The sequence below is a fragment of the Podarcis tiliguerta genome (assembly GCF_965153285.1).
Source record: "Podarcis tiliguerta genome assembly, chromosome: 4".
Lineage (NCBI taxonomy): Eukaryota > Metazoa > Chordata > Lepidosauria > Squamata > Lacertidae > Podarcis > Podarcis tiliguerta.
In genome coordinates, this window is record NC_139537.1 from 50,980,598 (window position 1) to 50,999,742 (window position 19,145).

Below are 19,145 nucleotides of genomic sequence, written 5' to 3' on the forward strand. Positions count from 1 at the left end.
GCTGTTCTAAACCACTGGGGATGATGCAGAAAGTGTCCGTATTTTCATCCCTCCCATTGCAAAGATCACCAGATCATGTTTGTTTTACTTTCTGTCTCTGAGAAAGGAGGGGGCGGAAACCACTCTTCCAGACTTCCATCCCTAGCAGTGGCGTAGCGTGGGTTGTCAGCACCCGGGGCAAGGCAGGTAATTTACACCCCCTAACCCGTGGTTTTGCGCCCCCTAACCCTACCCCCCAGATGTTGCGCCCGGTGCTGCCAGCCCCCCTGCACCCCCCACGCTATGCCACTAATCCCTAGCATTGTGTCCTTGTTTTTTTGATCTGTCTAGAGACTAGATGGCAGTATGAGAGAGCTGATTCTCTTGTGCATGTTTGTTATGTTCTTTTATTTTGTTTAATCAGTAGGAATAAAATTAGGTATGCAACAAAACCTCCACAGTTTTGTTTCCGTTACTCTGCTGCTTTAGAGGTGCTCACAATAGCAAATGAAAGTCCACTGCACCAGGACCTTTTCCAGGGGAATGCTATGCTGCTGTTCCTGCGTTCCTGTGATTGGAAGGTCGAAGAAGGTGCTCCCGACACCCAGCCCATGCAGGCGCTGAAGACATGGGCTGTATATGGGTGTACGGTCAGAAAGATCCTGTGCATGGCAGCTACTCACAAGTAGTGCGCATAGGCTCACCGCCAGAGTTTGTCACATCTTGGCTTTTACTGAATTGCTTCCTTTAAAAAAACACTTCACTTCACAATTAGAAGTGTTTTTAGTTCTTTGCAGTCATGTTCATCCCCAAATCATTTGCCCCTGGATAAACATGTAGCAGTTTTCCTGGCTAGTTAAGCCGCATTTTTCTGGAGCAACTTAACTGGAGTTCATCAAGCAGCTTGCTTCCTGTTTATCAAGGAGTAAACTGTAAATATATTATCATAAAGTGACCAACAGTGGATCCATGTCAGTCAGGCCGCACCTCGCGTGGCTCCTGCCTTAGAGCAAGCAGTTGAGCCAGAGGCATCTCTTCCTGCTCTGTAATCCAGGGCTTTGATTTTGTGGTCTGTGACAATGCCTGTGGCTTCCTTCCTTCACTAGGAGAACAAAGTGCATGAGCTGGCATGTTTGGTGCACCTGATGTGGGATGACTGTATTTGCATAATAAGAATAGCTTTTAACTTAGGTGACTCCTCTTCCTCTGTTAAACACTCCTACGTACAGCCCCCGCATCCGCTGAGATCCTGAAAGGTGCTGATGTGGGCGAGGAACAGGCCAATAAGCTGTTGAAAGAGGCACATCTGTTTTTCCTCATTAGCATAGTTAGCATTCTCAGAGGTGCAACCCGAGGCCATAGATAGGCAAATTAAGTTGTGCTGGGCTGAGACAAGTTGGAGGGAGTTGAGGACACGATAACACAAACACTTTAAAATGAACTTCCCTTCAAAACAAATCTACTATTATTGGTGCCTTGTTGAATAACTTCTTCTTCCGAATAATAATAATAAGTTGCTTGTGCTGTCTTGAACCACACTTCTTGCTTTTGAACTTTTTGTCTGCATACGGATGGATGAAATTGTAATGCAACGTGGATAAGAGATGCATTACACCAACTACAAAGGCTCGCTTGTAAAATAATACGTGCTTCGTTAAAGTAAGCAGACACAGCAGCCATTCTGCACAGATTACTGTACACAGCAACACGAGACCAAAGAATTATGAGGGGAGATTTACTGACCTACATACTGCAACTGTATTAGTAGTGGCAGGCTATAATTAAAAGTTGCATCAATGTTTCCATATGCAACACATTGTTAGAGAAATGCAGGATTGTTATGTACCAGTTAATAACAGAAGGTGCTGATGGTGGTTGATGAACCTCTAAAGGGCTGGGTTTGAGGGCTCAGTTATACCAGTGGACGCTTTGTATAAAATTGCAAGGCAGGCGGGGGGTGGGGTGGAGAATTTGGGGCTCAACTGTATTTGAATACAGAAGCATTTGAGCCAAGAACTCTCTGGAGTTTGGATTTGATATCCCGCTTTATCACCACCCGAAGGAGTCTCAAAGCGGCTAACATTCTCCTTTCCCTTCCTTCCCCACAACAAACACTCTGTGAGGTGAGTGGGGCTGAGAGACTTCACAGAAGTGTGACTGGCCCAAGGTGACCCAGCAGCTGCATGTGGAGGAGCGGAGACGCGAACCCAGTTCCCCAGATTACGAGACTACCGCTCTTAACCACTACACCACATTGGCTCTCTAGGAGTAAGAGGCAGAGGAGAAGGGACTTAGGGTGCTTTCAGACTGTTCCTATTTTAGGGTGGGATTCAATCACATACCAGGAAATTCAGGTTGTGCATTTATTGTTGATTGTGAGGTCTTGCACAACCAGCCAGCCCCCTCCAACCATCAGACTTTTTTTGCAATGAAGAAAGTGATGAGAAAATGTGCTGGAAAGCAAGGGCTGACACTTACTTTGATGCAATGGCATCTAATCTCCCCATGAACAAATCTGAACGAATGCTCAATCAATGGTCAACATCATCTAATTTCCCTTCAAAGAAATTGGGATGAAAGCTCCATAAACAGGTCATCTGGAAGCACCTTTGGTTCCCATCCTGCCTTGCCTCAAGTGACATGGGAGCCCAGTCACCACTCTCCTTCAGCCTTGGAAGGGAAAAGAAAAGAGTTTGTATGGATGTTTCTCCACAGATGAAATGAAACAAGTTGTTTATACTTCTTTTCTTATTTAAACAGATGTGCTTAGGACAAGATAAAGTCATTATTGCATAGCGGTGCAATGCTGCAAAGTAACCACATCAGCATTTCAGTAAATTGGTGGTGAATTTGGCTGTTATGATAATTGCATGTCTAGACAAACAAGCATGGGTGCATTGCTCCTTTGGCATGATTGTGGAGGCAGGCCAAATTATGTTTGTTTGGATGGGCTTTGAAGAGTAATGAGGTCTCAGCTAATTGTGGCTGAGATCTGAAGATCTGTTGGCAAGAGTGTTTTTATCCGATTTTCTGACTGGGTTTGTTTAACTCTAGGCTGGCATTGTGTTAGGCTGTAAAATACCTTGTTTAATTTGAAATAAATGATCGTCATAAAAACTATTAAAGGAAAATAATACAAATGGCAGTAAATGTGAGCAACTTCTGTTTCTGAATAAAATATGCTAGTCTTATCTAGCACCATACTAGTGAATTCTTGTTTTGGAACTTTTTATCCTCGTGTTTTGTGTAGGCAGCCTGTTTCCAGCCACACCTCACAGGTCACGGACTTTTGTGACACTGAAGACAACAAACAGACCGAGAGACAACTGACCATTAAGACATAAGCGCCAACTTGAACAAAATATTGGGGGGGCTCTGGAAAAGCATAATCCACAATAATTTATTTTGCTGGAGTGTAGGCAGTTCATGGGCTTTGGCAATCCTTTTAACCAATATGTTTCCCAATTTGTAGTTATGCGTTTTGATTTTTGTCAGTTTTGACTAAAATTTTATGTTTGGGCAATTTGTTTAGCTTGCAGCTTTATTTATCCTGACCCGATGGCCTGAATCCCCTCTCTCCTTTCATGATGCCTCTCAAGAATCTTCACAGGGTAAATTCACCCATGGTGTTATCACAACAGGACACTGGAGGAGAAATCCAGGGCTTTGCTCAGCAGAATGTGCAGGAGGGACTCCAAATGTAGAAAAGCAGGCTTAGCACATTTTGAAGCAACTGTAGTTGCCTGCAGTGCTGTTTTTCTAGAAAAAGAGGTGCTGGAACTCACCACGAACACCTCCCTTGTTCTCTTATAATGGCAATGGTGTCCAATGGTGCTGGAGCTGAGTTCTGGTGAGTTCCTGCTAAAAAAAAAAGCCCTGGTTGCAGGATCAACAAAAGAGGGGAGCTTCCATATGTCCATTAAGCCCAGAGTCTAAAATGGCCTAATTGTGCCACTTCAGAGTATGGAGTTTACCAACTGATTTGCCCAGGTCATGTATTGCAAAAGTTTAGCAAGGCCCTGACTAGTAGGTGGTGAGAGAGCTCCATGACTCAACATAAAAAGGTGCATTGCCTCTCATTCTTCTCCCAAAAACCTCATGAATTGACCTACTGACTGACTTCTCCCCCCATGGGGTTACTAACATTCCCCCCCCCCAACTGGTGCTGTTTCTGTGCTTTTAACAGCTATGTGATATGCACAGAAAGTAAGCGGGTAAACTCTGGCAAGAAGTGACAGAACAAGCTTCACTGGGTAAATTTCTTGTGGGCTGAAGTTTTGTTGGAGTAGGGCCAGTAAACCTTGGTGATCTCAGCCAGTTTCCCCCCTATTCCCAGCATAGGCGCCAACTCCTAGGAGCCAAGGGGGCTTCAGCCCACCCCCCATAAAATATTTGAGGGGGCCAAGACCCCCCAGCTGATGGGCATTGCCATTCAAATGGATGGTGTGAATGCACCATATAATGTGATCAATTATGCAGGGTGGATCTTACCCCCCCATATTTTATTCAGGTTGGCACCCCTGATTCCCAGACAACTGCTTCTTGCTTCGTAGACGTCGTCAACAACCTTATTAGGTCCTGTTGGCACATTTGCAAACCAGAAAACCTGTCATGGACACCAGACTAGCCAGGCATGCAGTTGCAACCTGGTCTATTGGATATAACAGAATGCTTTTCTAAGCCTAATTTCAGTTGGGAAACAAAAAGTTGCTGTGTCAACCATGTTCCCAGGGGCACCACATTGGCAACCCTCAATATACATTCTCAGCAATTATTGCAGTTCTTTATTATTTCTATATCAAAGATGGAAGGACGAAGGGAAGCCTGAATCTGAGTGAAAGGAACTTGTCCCTTGGTAACCTGGTAAAGTTCATGGCTGAGGCAATATTTCAACAAGGGGAAGGGCCCCACATAGCTCAGTGACAGAGCATCTGCTTTGCATGCAGAAAGTTCCTGATTTCCTGGCATTTCCTTGTAGATCTGGGAATGTCTGAAACCCTGGATAGCTAGTGCCAATCAGTGTAAAAATAAGACTGGGCTAGATGGGTCAATAACAGTGGTGTAGCAAAGGAGGGCTAGGGGGGCTGTGGCCCTGGGTGCAAATTTCTGAGGGGATGTGACCAGGCTCCCACATGACAGGCTCCCTCATCAAGGCTAGAGCTGCAGGGAGGCAGGCCGAGCCTGCCTCTTGGTTACCCAAGAGGGAGGGAGGGAGGGAGGAGGAGGAGAAGAAGAAGAAGAAGAGAAGTTTGGATTTGATATCCCGCTTTATCACAACCCGAAGGAGTCTCAAAGCGGCTAACATTCTCCTTTCCCTTCCTCCCCCACAACAAACACTCTGTGAGGTGAGTGGGGCTGAAAGACTTCAAATAAGTGTGACTGGCCCAAGGTCACCCAGCAGCTGCATGTGGAGGAGCAGAGATGCGAACCCGGTTCCCCAGATTACGAGACTACCGATGGTGGGAAAGCCCTGCCAGAGCCATATGCATTGCCCAGAATGCCTTGCCGCAAGGACAGGAGAGTGAGGTGACATAGTGGCGCTCCTGGCTTCACATTTCTCTGCCTTATCTCTGCTCCCAGGTTTGGGCTAGTTTGCAAGAAGAGACTCCCTTGATTAGACGCTGGCCAGTGAAGGGACTGACCATTGTCCAGTTCAACACTGGCCCCACCCCGAGTGCCAACAACCTATGTTACACCCCTGCTTTCTGAGGAACATATGCAATATGCTGGGACAACTTGAATATTTGCAGTGTTTTCCAGCTTTTTTGTTGCTATAGAGGTAACATTTTTAAAGGGTATTGACAAAACAAGATGCTCTTGATCAGGTTCTTATTACATATTCTTGGTGGGACAGAGCCTCTAGCTTATCATCACCATCCTCAAAAAAAAAAAAAAAAAAAAAAAAATCAGTGTTATATTCCTGGATATTTAGCTCCACCTGCAGGACAATGGAAGTATCTCTACTAACAAGTTTTCAGACTCTTCATTTTGAATAGAAGAATCAAAGTTAAGCATCTAGTTTTTTTCTTTCCGGTTTCTGATTCAGGAGATTTAATAATAAACACAACACAAACACATGCCTTTTTATAGAATTTATATTATAAAGTATGAAAGTCTCTATGCACATTTGCCCATAACAATTGAACAAAACATATAACATTGGCTATCTCAAGCAGACCCCATTTCACCCACAGGAGCAATAAAAATAAATAGGCTACGCTGGATTTCTATGCATACGTGGCATTTTATATGGTTATTTCTGTGACTGCTTAGTTTCCTGCTCTACTGTTTAAACACAAACAAACCAAAAAATCTGGAAAGATAATATATACTCTGACCATTTATTTTGTAAGAATCATGAACTCCCTTCATAACCTCTTTATCAATGCAAATGAATCAAGCAAGGAAAGGATCTGAAATGAAAAGTAAAGGGCTGGAATGTTCCACTCAAATGCAAGGACTTTGCTGCTAACATTTCAAATATTTTACTTGTAAACTAGAAAACTGGGGTGCAGATATTTTAAATTTTACATGACTCTGAACATGTGCCCTATTTCTATGAGCTGCAACCAATTCATACCATCATTCCTTTTGAATTTATTACATTTGATATAAAAATATGTCTATTTAAATATGGACAAAATTGTGCACATTTTTTAAAAAAAGCTATCATAAAAAAGTACTGCAAATAATAAACTTGTGCTAAAAAAGGTGTGTTCGTAGCAATAAGTAAGTAGTAATTAAATTAAGATGCAAGCATGGGCAATTCCTGGAACTCCCTAGTCCCCACTCTCCATGACCTAGGAGGACTTCTGTTCAATACTGCTCATTTACACACCAACTAAACTTGTGTAATATTTCAGCCTACTTAAGTTCACCAAGCCTCCGAATGTCCATTTGCTTCATGCGACATCTTAGACGTAACACTAGAAATCACACCTTTATGTGTTTTCTCATTATCATTAAAGAAAATTAGGTGGGATGCAAAGGAGCACTGCTAGGTTCAGAAGTATTAGCCGATTGCAAAATTCCAATCAAAAGCTGTATCCATGTACAGCGACAAGAGGAAGGATCATCAGAAAGTTTTGCTATGTGCAGGCATGGTGGTAACAGGCCAGGGATGAGGAAGAGGTGATCTTCCCATCAGCCAGCTTGGCCAATGGTGAGGAATGATGGGAGCTATCATCCAACAACAGCTGGAGGGCCACAGATATTTAGATAAAGAATGCACTACAGTAGCTCAGCTGTTGCTCTGGTCCATCCTGGGCTATCTAAAGTGAGTAAGGCTACAGTAAACTACATAGCCTTGCCCTCTTTCAATAGCAAGCCCTGTACACCAGCTGAATGAACTGACGTGAGACGGGATGAATGGGGCATTGGCTAACACATAAGATGAGCCTGTTAGATCAGGCAAGTGGCCTCTCTAGTCTAGCATCCTGTTTCCACAGTGGCCAACCAGATGCCTGTGGGATACCCAGAAGCAGAACTTGAGCACAAGAGCATTCTCCCCTCCTGCCATTCTTCTCTTGCTGCAATGTACAATATCTTGCCACAGTGAAGTATTTTCCAAGGGCTGCATGTCATAAGGTGGACTGGTTTTATAAGCAAATAGCATATTGTGTTTGTCTTGTTTACATTCTGTATTTAATACATGACAATTAGGTAGTCGTTCATCAGTGAACGGCAGAGCCAAACTTGGCCCTCCAGCTGTTTTGGGACTACAACTCCCATCATCCCTAGCTAACAGGACCAGTGGTCAGGGATGATGGGAATCGTAGTCCCCAAACATCTGAAGGGCCAAGTTTGACCATGCCTGGTGTAGGTAAACTCCATAAAGCAGTCCAGCTGACATACCTGAACATTTGGGTTCAATGGGACTAAGGACTGCAGCTCTCCCTATAGAGTTAGACAGCTTAAATCGTTGATATCAATGGCACTGAAGGAGCCCTATTTGCAGGATTGCAACTTAAAGAAAATTAAGCCCAAATGACCTCAACAGCATTTACTTGTAAGTTTAAATAACCTTAAATAGTCATCCAGCTTAACTGGTCTGTAGAGTGGGTATTTAAAACATTTACAAATATAGGAGCAGTTTATACAGTATAAGAAAAAGGCGGTAATACAATCAAGATCTGCAGCATGACATCCTGGAGCTTTTTGGTTGCCCTTTGAAAGAAAACAAATACATACTGTTGTTTCATTTGTACTTGTATTGAATGGACTTCATAGTTTTTAAAAACACACATCTTGGGCAAAGCTGGAATATTACAAATACAGTACACTCTGTACTGCTGACTTAATCGAGCTATTTATATTATCCTGGCTACATCTGTTCCGAGAAGGATGGTACACCTCATAGTGAAAAACCTCTCATTAAAATTTCTCTGACAGAACAGGTTCTCTTAAAACAGAGCTCCCACTGACATCTGCATGGAAATATCCAGCTTCTTATAGTTTCTAGAAATGTACAAGCAGCACAAAATCCCTCATATTAGGAAAAAAACAAACAGAGAAAAAACCTTTGCTTAGACATCACAAATTGTGAAATGTTTATTTTTAAAAGCCTTTTAAAATTCATTTCAATAATCCATTCTAAAAGAAAACTCCTAGAAATACTTGACGTGGGATGTCACTGTGCAGTAAATTTTGCTTGTAAATATGGTACAAAAAAGCTTGAACACCATTTACCGCTAGACTGTTAGCAGTAGCTAATAAATTGCTGCTCAGACACAAAGCATTAAAAAGAGAAGAAAAAGCATTGTGGCTCTGCATCAAACAATGGGAAATATAACACATCTTACTTGATGATGCTTTAGCAGAAAATATTTGATATAACTATCTACTGCCAATTAAAAAATTAAATAATCTTACAGCTAGTGCAACAATCCTCCCAGGAATTCATGAGGAAAAGGCACTCCAACCTTCACAAATGCCACATTTCACATTTGTTTTCACACTAGATGTGCTCAAGCACCATTAACAACATTTAAACACCAACAGTTATAAATTTACAAGTTTGTGGCTAGGGCAAGCTTATATTCTCTCTCAGTTGTGAACTGTAACAACACAGTGTCAGCTTTATCTGCGGGTTTCTTGTACTTCTGATCGGTAAAGAAGTCAAGGTATTTTAAATCAATATTAAATAATGTCATTTAGAATAATTTAAAATTGTCAACCCACTTAAAATGTGCACAAGTGTTTTATAGGTTTTCTAGATAAACCATGCATTGGCAGTTAACATTAAAAGGGGATATTGCACATAACTTCACTAAAAATCTGTCCCCACTGAAAAATGAATGCCAATACAAACATAATTCAGAAGGAAAACTGAGAAATCAGTATTTGAGATAATGTAAAACTGGAAAATGCAGAGGAAGTTAAACTTCTCAAGTTTTACAGGCATGCACAAAATCTAATAGAAAAAATGATTAAATATTTCTTACTGTGGTTAATATTCAATGTTAGTCATACTCAGAGTAGACACATCAAGTCCACTGATTTCAATGGGTCAACTCGGGTTATGACTAATGTTGGACATCACCCTTTTGCATTAAAATCATCTCTTTACCACCATAAGTCATATACAAGCTGCAATCTCTAACATACTTACTTGTATGCCCTACTGATTCCAATGGAGTGTATTTATCAGTGAGTGTATTTTAGAATGGCAACCATGCTAACTTATGAATTGGAGGACTTTATCAGGGACATACATAAATAGGGAAGGCATCCTCAGCTGCTTTGTAACAGAAGTCTGGAGTATCTGAAAATAGCCCTAAAGCACAACAGTACATGCTTTTTGCCCCAATGCCACTATTTAATCATTCTCCAGGACAACCATTCAGAAGTTCATTTTGGGATTGGTCTTGTCAGCCAACGTGCAGCATTAAAACAAACAAATGAAGACATTCCCTTTCTTAAAACATCTGTATGTTAGAATTGCTGCTTCCACCTCTAATGTCATCAGATTTATGATGTCATTTCCTCAATGTCTCCCTTGAGCATGCAAGTTTGGAACATTTCAAAGCTCTACGTAGTTCAACTTTGGTAAGAAGGAGTATAGTCTGGCCTTCTGGTTTGAATAATTTTTGGTTTGGGTTTTGCTCTCTTGGCGTCTTTTTTCTCTGCGTCTGCCTCACGTTCTTCATTCGTGTCACACACGTGGACAACAACACTGGGAGTAGTTTCTGTTGCAGCATGAAGTTCATACTGGTCCCCTAAAATGTTTTTAAAAATAGCAACAGTGGTAAGACAACTGCAGATATAAAATACTTGTACATTTCCCCCAGTAGAACTAATAGCTCTGTGTTGTGGTGAGGAAAGGAAAGGGAGGCATTAGAGCTTCTTTCCCTGCTCCTCTTCCCAGATCTTCAGAGCAGTTGCATGGAGCAGCTCATTGTTTATTTTTAAACAGTGGGATAACATGATCATGGATTACCCCTTTTTAATCCTCATTGCTACCTCTCAACTTCCAGTTATGAACTCACAAATCAGCAATAGTTTCTCACATCCTGGGGAGCTATGGGGTGTTTTATTCTCCTTTTCAAATTTTGCTTCTTCAGCAAGTGAAAGTTATGATTAACAAGCAAATGTAACGCAGAATCAACATATATATTATCAGCAAATTTATAAACTTCAGCTGGTTTAGATTTCCCCAGTATCATCCCCTCTATCTGAAATTTCAGAGATGAGTGACAATCTCTATGTGGTCAAAATGGCAGCACTCACACAGAAAGTGTGTGGCCTGACTAAGGGGAACCCTGACATTTGCAGAATTACAAAGATCTTGAGAGAGAAAAATCCTGAAGGTTCAAAAAACACCACATAATCCAATAAGGACTGAGACATGCAGAATAGTAATAAAATACTGCATGTTTCATGGTTAAGGGAAATGGAAAATGTGGAGAGAGGGAATCACTGGCTGGAACCCTGCAAGGGGGCTATCTGCACTGCAACATTTTGTTGCAGGCCACACGTGTCCATTAATTGTACCTTAATGTGACCATACTAGAGCCTGTGCAACCGTTCTTACTAAGCCTCTCTGCAAGATCAGCCTTGCATTAAAACACTTGCCCGGTAACTATAGGCAAGAAGGAATTCTATGCAAGTGAGTGTGGGGGCTGGTGGAAGAGGGATGAAGCATTCCATGTGTTATGTTTGTACCTACTGCAGAAACTAAGTGGGCTGCTGAAGGAGTGAAGGCCACATTCACACCATACATTTAAAGCACTATGATGCCACTTTGAACAGACATGCCTTCTGCCAAAGGCTCTGGAGAGCTGTAGTTTGTTAAGGGTGCTGAGAGTTGTCAGAATACAGCTTTTCCCCTCACAGAGTTACAATTCCTAGAGCTCTCTGTGAAGAGGAATTGTGAAACGTTTCTGAAAACTAATTCTGTGAAGACAATAGAGGTCTCCTAACAACTCTCAATTCAGATCACAGGTGTTATAGTGAATAAGTTCAATTCTTATGCGGCCACACCCACTACAGTAAATCAACAGTAAAAGGAAAATTAACTTGAGCCATTACACTTTAGGTGTATATGCCTTTTACCTGGTCCTAGTTTGGAGATCGCATACAAAAGATCATAGTTAATGGCAGGTGTAGCATCATCAGACTGAGTCCAACCAACAGGGGGAGAAGATGGAGGTGAAATCAGAAATTGTTTTTCTGGATCTGGTGGTGCTAAGCGTGAACTTCCAATATGCAAAGTCTGGAAAGATGAAACAGATTTTTATTTTTTACTTTGAATTTTTAAAAGCACATGCATGAAATACAAATATGTCATACTCATGGCAGAGGTATGCAATGGTATTAGACAGAACAGTGGATTGGATCGAGAGTCAGTTATGCTGAGAATAATCTGTCCCTCTGATTTCAATGGTCTGCTCTAAGCATGACTAAGTGTGGATCCAATCCATTGGGCTGACAATATTAGGTTATTGAAACCAGGAACTTTCTGCACCCACCTGGTATATAGAGATAATGATAGAACATTTTAAACAACAACCCAAAAGATAAAAAATGAAATGATACTGAAGTATGGTCTTTAAGATATAATCTTATGATTTCTGGGAGGATGCATCACTCTGTCCCTCAGCCTGCTGCATTTCCATACTGGCTGCAGGGAACTTTAAAAATCTTCCCTTGTAGCCGGCGTGGGAATGTAAGCTAGTAAAACAAATGGGAGGCCAGAAACATTAGTGAGCTCATTTACAAGGCTGTCTTAACTAGAAGAAGAATTCAAGAGCAAAATAAAGGCTGCTTCTAATGAAGCATTTTGAACTTAACAGACTATCACAAGACAGATGTACTATTAGTATTACACATGTATAGATCAGATTCTTTTCTTTCTAAGTCTCTTCCTTCTAGATACTTGCAAATACCTGGGAATCCTCTTCGAGTTACAGCTTACATGTATTTTAAAAAGAAAAAGTCACAATTTCTAGATTGTATGTGTCCTTCACAATTCACAACTTTTCTCTTACTGATATCTTATTGTGTTCATGCACTTTCTAATGTTTTTATATTCTATTTTGTATAGAAATTGTCGTTACAAATTTGTTGTATGCCGCCCAGATTCCATAACTAACTAAGCTGCTCAATGATCTCACTCTTTTTTTGTTGAGGCTTTTTTAAATATACGTAATAATAAAATGTGTCTGAAATGGACATTCAGATTAATCCCACTTCAGCTTCCATGATTTTCTTTAGAAATCTCTGAGAAAGCTTATCTGGTTGCACTTTCAAATAACACAAGATAGAAAATAAAAGCTTGTCCTCTTTCAATACAAATGATTTGGGAAATCATACATAAAATATAGTTATTCCTCATATCTCCTCTCCTGAGGTTCCACAGTGTCTGTTAGTGACATGATCAAAAGAAGCAATCCTTAAGGACTGTGTCTTATAACAGAACACTTCAATACCATTAAAGAAGTAGAGCAAATGCCAGATCTCCTAACAGCTTAGCTGTAAAGTGGTGACCAGAAAACTGCCTAAGCAAATCCGTATCATTAAAGCCTTAGTGAAAATGAAAATGGTACTGGAATGTGTGATGTCATCCTTTCTTGGAAGCGGTACTTTAAGAACACATCAAAAATAGCAGGCGTCACAATTCAGCTGCTCAAATCACTGCAAAGTAGTTCTATGAAAGACAGGTGGTTTATGAAAAGGTTCTGTAACATATTTGAGTTTGCATAACTGAAACCTAGGGCCACAGCCCTGCTTAGCTCTGAAGCTCAGTAGGTGGATCACTTTCATTCAACCCACCCTACTGGATAGGGTTATTGTGGGGGGAGAATGCTTTACTCAAGAGTTCACTGGAGGAAGGATGTGAAATGAAACTGGCAACAATGCAATGAAATGTTTACCAAGTAGGTTTCTCTGTCTTACCTGAGCAAAATACAATTTCAATTCCTTTCCAAGAAATTCTTTCTTGTGTAACTGAATTTTAACGTCGGCTGCTGACAAAGGGTCGCTGAAGTTTATCCGTACTCTTTTAAAACTTTTAAAATACTGAAATGTGACATCTTTGTCATATGTTCTAAAGAGTGCTTCAAATTTTGCCTGAAAGACAAATGGAATATTTTGTTAAAAAGCTATCTTGTATTGCATAAACCATTAAAAATTATTTCAGTGGCCTACAGACTTGCTTGCAAAGCAACAACCAAGTCCTCCCTCCCCTCCCTGTGGGGAATGTGTGTCCCTGGACCTAAACAAATACACAAGGGAACTTTTGGGTTTTTTTGCAACTTTGGGGCTCTGGGGGATAGTATATTATATAGCTTTTTCTCTTCTGCCAGTGCCACACCTCTATTTGCAGGGAACTTGATACTCAAACTGCAATTCAGTTATGTGGGTTAAAATGTTTCCATTCCAGCTATTTCACTCAAGGATATGTGCAATCAGCCTGATAACCAAAAGGTAGAATTCAAGAGGTAAGCCCTAATGGATTTAAGCAACAAGTCATCACTGTACCATGCAATAAACCCAACAAAACACAAACCCTTTGCTAGATTGATGAGAATCAGTATCAATTAATATGTATTAATAGGAATCATGCCTTTGAATATAGTCTTTTTCCTGACTGGTTCTGTATCTTTAACAATGTACATGAAGTGAATGTGTCAGCCTTGGTTTTCACCATGATGCCAGGAAAATCTACACTAGCTGAAACTACCATGCAGCTGCTAAAAAACAATGTGTGACCCTATTTAGCAAGCGTGAACACATAGATGCTATAGAGCACACGTTTCCAATCCAGAGTGCTTCAAAATTTAAGAAACATACAGAACCAGTGTGGTGGGGGGAAGGCTGTGACTGGATGAAGAAATAGTGGAGATACAGATATGGTGGTTATTTAGTTTGCATTTAAAAAAACAACAAAAACCCCAGAAAGTCTGAAAAAAGACAATTGCTTCTGACCCCAAATAACAAATAATCTGTGGAATTTCAGGTGTGGCAAATCTGCCACCAGCTGACAGATCCATACCGTAGTGATGCATGCTTAGCGCATGTGTTACGGAAACTTTCAGGCAACTAACCAACTCAAATTTATTTATGCATCATTCACAGAGGTGTCTGCCATTTAATATTGAGAATAAGGAAACTAGAAGTGGAGTTTGAGGAGGAGACAATAGTTCTTAATCACATTAGCTGAGCATTTATGTATGTTATAATTTCCTGTTTCACAAGCCATTAACAGGAACTGACTACAGTTTCTTTTGCCTATTATAACTTGACTAACTTGTATGGGAATCACAGAATACTGAACTTGCTGGGTTCAGTTAAGTCACAAGTCTATAACAGGTTTTGCATGAAGGAGATAACAAAACATTATTTCTTTAAACTTTCAAACAAGTATGTAACACATGGGAATACTATACAACTTTGTACAGAAAGTTGCCAGCCCAAAACTGAGCTACTTCTCTTAAAGAGTACAGAGAATGTGTTTTCATTCTACTTACAACTAGGCTTCTGTTATTAGCGTTTTGAAGTTTTGGTATAGTCTTGCAAAAAAGAAAAAGAAAAAAGGCCAGGCATTGCACTTTTGAACAAGTTAGAATGAGCCCTGTTCAAAGTTCCAAACCCAGTTCCCACCCCCTGCTACTTCCCCCACACTTTACCTTCACAAATGAAAAGCTGGATGAAATTGTAAACAGTAAAGCTAAATTATTTAAACTAGAAGAATATTTAAAAGTTCACACTTACAGTTAGAAGTATTGAGAATTTGTAGACAGTTAACACAAAAGTACTTAAAGGATCATACAAATTACCGCACAGGAAATAGGAAGCTGCTTAAATCAGCTCATTAGTCCATCTAGCCCAGTATTTTCAACACTGGCTGGCAACAGCTCTCCACTGCTTCAGAAAGAGGTCTCTCCTGTCTTTACCTTGAGATGCTGGCGGTTGAGCCTGGGAGCTTTTGAATGCCAAGCATGCACTATACCACTGAGCTACAACCCTACCATACTTAAGGCATTATTGTAAGAATTTATAAAGCATACAGAAACACAAATGGACACCAGCTTCTGCAGTTTGGGATTATTTTGACATTGCCATATCAAGACCTAACCTAGTCAGTCATTTGAACACACCTACATTTTTTCAGTAACTATATTCCTCACCAGAAACAAAAATCCACAAAGCCTTACCCTAATTTCTGGTTGACTGAAAACCTTGTTGTCAGGAACGCAAGCAATTAAGGAGCCAAAAATGTAATCAAAGTTCCTAAAATGCATCTTCTGCTCTCTTAAAGAATGCTAAGAGCTCAGTACAAGATCACCAAAAAGTCCTTTTTTGAAGAAGCAGTTTTGTACTGTAGAGTGAGAGTTTATAAAAAGGACCAAGTCCAGCCCCTCAACCAAAAAAATGAAAAAAAGAAGGGAAAAAAAAGAAGGTTTCAGAGCATCCTGTATGCGACAGCAAATTCCTGAACAAAGTCCTGCCGCATGCTTTCAGGCAGTCAGGGACAAAATATAAGCTTCAACTGGAAAGAGGTGACGTAAGCACATTAGTCAGTTTCCCTATGCTAATTAACTTTGCTCTGGAGAATGGAAAAAACAGCTGAGGTTTGCATAGGCAGCTGCTTTATCAACTCCTCTTGCAGCATAGTTTCCATTGGTAGTAATTCCATTTAGCACTCAGACAACATGCTCTTCACTTGAATGGGACAACCCACTTTAAGATGGAAAAAGTTACTGTTTGAGGACCAAGGTTTAGTGCAATAAACAGCAATTAGCTGGCAGAAAACATTGCAAAGTTTTGGAAAGCATACTAAATCTTAGTCACGGTGAAACTCAATCCTCCCGATGTTTACCCAGAACCACGTCCCACTGGACTAAACGGGACTTACTCCCAAGTGTGTATAGGACTTCAGGCTTGTACTTTCCAGAGTTAACTGAATTCTTTAATGAAGGCTGAAGAAAGCCTCTTTTGAAGTGTTCCTGTGTCACACAAAATGTTTCAAACGCTGGAACAATCCATTTCCCTTTTAAGTCTGTTACGTTCTTCCACTTCTCCTTTCCAAAAACAACCCTCAAAGGAAAAGTGTGATTTTTTAAAGCCCTGTTTACTAATTTATTTTTCATATGCAGGTGACTCTCAGCTTACACAGGGGTTATGTTCCAGGAATAGCACATAAAGCCCAAATTTATGTATAGTCAAAAACACATTGGGGTCAGTGGTGGGTGGGATTGCCAGTGTGGATGTTCCCTCTTTCTTTCTTTCTTTCTTTCTTTCTTTTTCTTTCTTTCTATGTATGTATGTATGTATGTATGTAAAGCTGAATGTGCACAAGATAACTGTGTGTAAAATGTGAGTTATCTGTATCCTGCTCTGAATTGAAAATAGGATACTGGGCCACTAACAATTTCAGTGGCATCCTGTGCAATGCTACCCCCGCCCCCCAACAACTTCTTGCACTCCATTCTACAGCATTGTTTTGATGCGTCTTACAACCCAGTGCCCAGTGTGACTGCACTGGTCACACTACCCTAAAACTGCCACTGAGCCAAGTACAGTGGTACCTTGGCTCTTGAATTTAATCCATTCTGGGAGGCCATTCAACTCCTGGAATGGTTCGAAAATGAAGGCACGGCTTCCGATTGGCTGCAGGAGCTTCCGGCACTCAATCGTAAGCCACAGAAGCCGCGTCGGACGCTCGGCTTCCAGAAAACTTTCGCAAACCGGAACACTCACTTCCGGGTTTGATTGACGTTTGGGAGCCAATTTGTTTGACTACCAAGTTAACCACTGTATCCAATATTCTCACACTAAGTCAAATATATGAACTGGGTCCTATTGCAGAGTATCTACAGTGAACTGTAGCCTTAAAGGGGAAACAATTCTCATGTCTATCAGCTTGGGAAACCATAACCTGCTAGGGCACTATGGGAGGATTAAGATTACCCAAACCTTTCCGATCTTGATCAATCGTGTGCCCAGGAGCAGCAGAGGTGGGAATACAGACATGAGGCTCCTGGGCAATTCTTAAAACATCCATTGCAAATGGCAATAGATACACATGCCTATTGAAAAACAGGTTTCTTGTTGACTCTGGAGGCAAATAGATCCACTTTAGATAGGCAAGCCTACACATCACAGTTAGAAACCTGAATAGATAAAAAAAAGGAGAGTGCCCTTTGAAATTCCTTCCCCACCCTCCTCCCCAGCATAAACTTTCCAACTTATGCAAGCTTGAAGTATTGCAAAATGGTAAGGGACTAACATGAAGGTATGGTACAGGAAGGAGAAATCAAGCCTTTATCCTAAGTAGTAAAATCAGATTTTCATAATTTACTTTTATCCCCCTTCACTTCTGTCATTCAGCCTCAAAGATGTCACTTGACATCTATATACTCACATCACATGCTAGTCCATGCTTTTCACAAAACATTTTTGATTCCTGTTCTTCCTCAAGTAACTTCTGCTTTTACTTTTATTAAATGATGATCGCAATCAAAATGCACTTGATCAAGTGTACTGAACAGGAGAACAAGAAGTCATATTAAAATGGGAATTTCTCACTGCTACCAATAAGAGGTAACTGTACAGAGTCTGTATGGGCTTCCTATTACCATTTAAAGACTGAAACAAACAGTGGACATGACTTAAAGACTACATCACATTCTCAAAAAATCTTTCCCTTTATTGTTTCCTTCAATATTCACCCTGAGCAAAAGTTTTGGGTACCTTGAAATCTCACTCACTGAGTTGTGAACAGCATTTGGCTCCAGTAATAATATACAGTAATTTAATACCCTTATGAATTTCTTTCTAATAGGTCATCACTGCTACGTGCTTTCTAGGTGGAAGAGAAAAGCAACAAATTTTAATTAATAAAATTATTCTGCTACTTACTAAGTTTATTTGGTAGGGATATTAAAAAAAACATTTTATACTTTGTTCATGTTTGTTTCGCTTTTTCAGGAAGAATACCTATGAAAAGTTAATTTAGTAGCAATAGAATTTGTAGCAGCAAGTAGTTTATATGAAAGAATGATGAAACAGTATGCAAGGAGTAACATCTGTTTCTTGGTGAAACAATGTGTCACTGAAGACATTAAGAAACCAGAAGCTGGTATTGCAACTAGTGGGAAATTATTTCAATGGCTTCTTTTCTACAGTTTCCTGCTCCACCGCAGAGAGAAAAGGCAGTATTTGAAGAGGACACAAGACAGTTCAAGCTAGGGACTAAAGCACCCAAATATTGAGTAAGATTGTGAATTCCCCAGAACTCAAGACTGGGCTTTTAAAAAACTGAAAAACGGAGAGTAGGGGAGAAGGGGCAGACAAAGCAAGAGGCTATGGAGAAGCTCATGACTGGAATTTGTAACAGTTTTAAGGTGGAGTGCTGTAGGTGTCACGTAGTGGAACCTCAAGTTGTGGATGTTATCCGTCCTGGAAGCACGTCTGCAACTTGAAGCGTTTGCATCCAAAGTCTGTGCACGTGTGCGGCGCAATTTAGCGCTTCAGCGCATGTGGTGAAACCTGGAAGTAACCCGTTCTGGTACTTTGGGGTTGCCACAAGACATAACGCGAAAAGACGCAACCTGAAGCAGACGCAACACGAGGTATGACTGTACATTAGATTGTGCTGGGTGCAAAACAGAGTTCAGGTTACATCAAGAGCTACTAGGGCAAATGAAACACCAAGACCATAT

The 19,145-nt window shown here is 40.7% G+C and overlaps 2 protein-coding genes across 12 annotated transcripts in view; one reads left to right on the top strand and one right to left on the bottom strand.

Annotated features, from left to right (window-relative positions):
- The window catches only part of CLIC6 (chloride intracellular channel 6), a 130,163-nt gene that overhangs the window by 59,964 nt on the left and 51,054 nt on the right, over positions 1 to 19,145 (top strand). The gene's annotated exons all lie outside the window — the stretch shown is intronic.
- The window catches only part of RCAN1 (regulator of calcineurin 1), a 32,052-nt gene continuing 18,963 nt past the window's right edge, over positions 6,057 to 19,145 (bottom strand). For 2 of the 11 annotated variants that reach the window (XM_083438740.1, XM_083438741.1), the window contains exons 2-4: positions 13,375 to 13,548; positions 11,533 to 11,692; positions 6,057 to 10,196 (exon numbers count right to left, since the gene is read on the bottom strand). In XM_083438740.1, the coding sequence (XP_083294866.1) occupies positions 10,018 to 10,196; positions 11,533 to 11,692; positions 13,375 to 13,548 (513 nt within the window). In that variant the 3' untranslated portion in view covers positions 6,057 to 10,017. Of the gene's footprint in view, positions 10,197 to 11,532; positions 11,693 to 13,374; positions 13,549 to 15,635; positions 16,045 to 19,145 lie in introns of those variants that run through there. The other 9 variants (XR_014510663.1, XR_014510664.1, XR_014510665.1 and 6 more) reach the window with 9 other exon arrangements.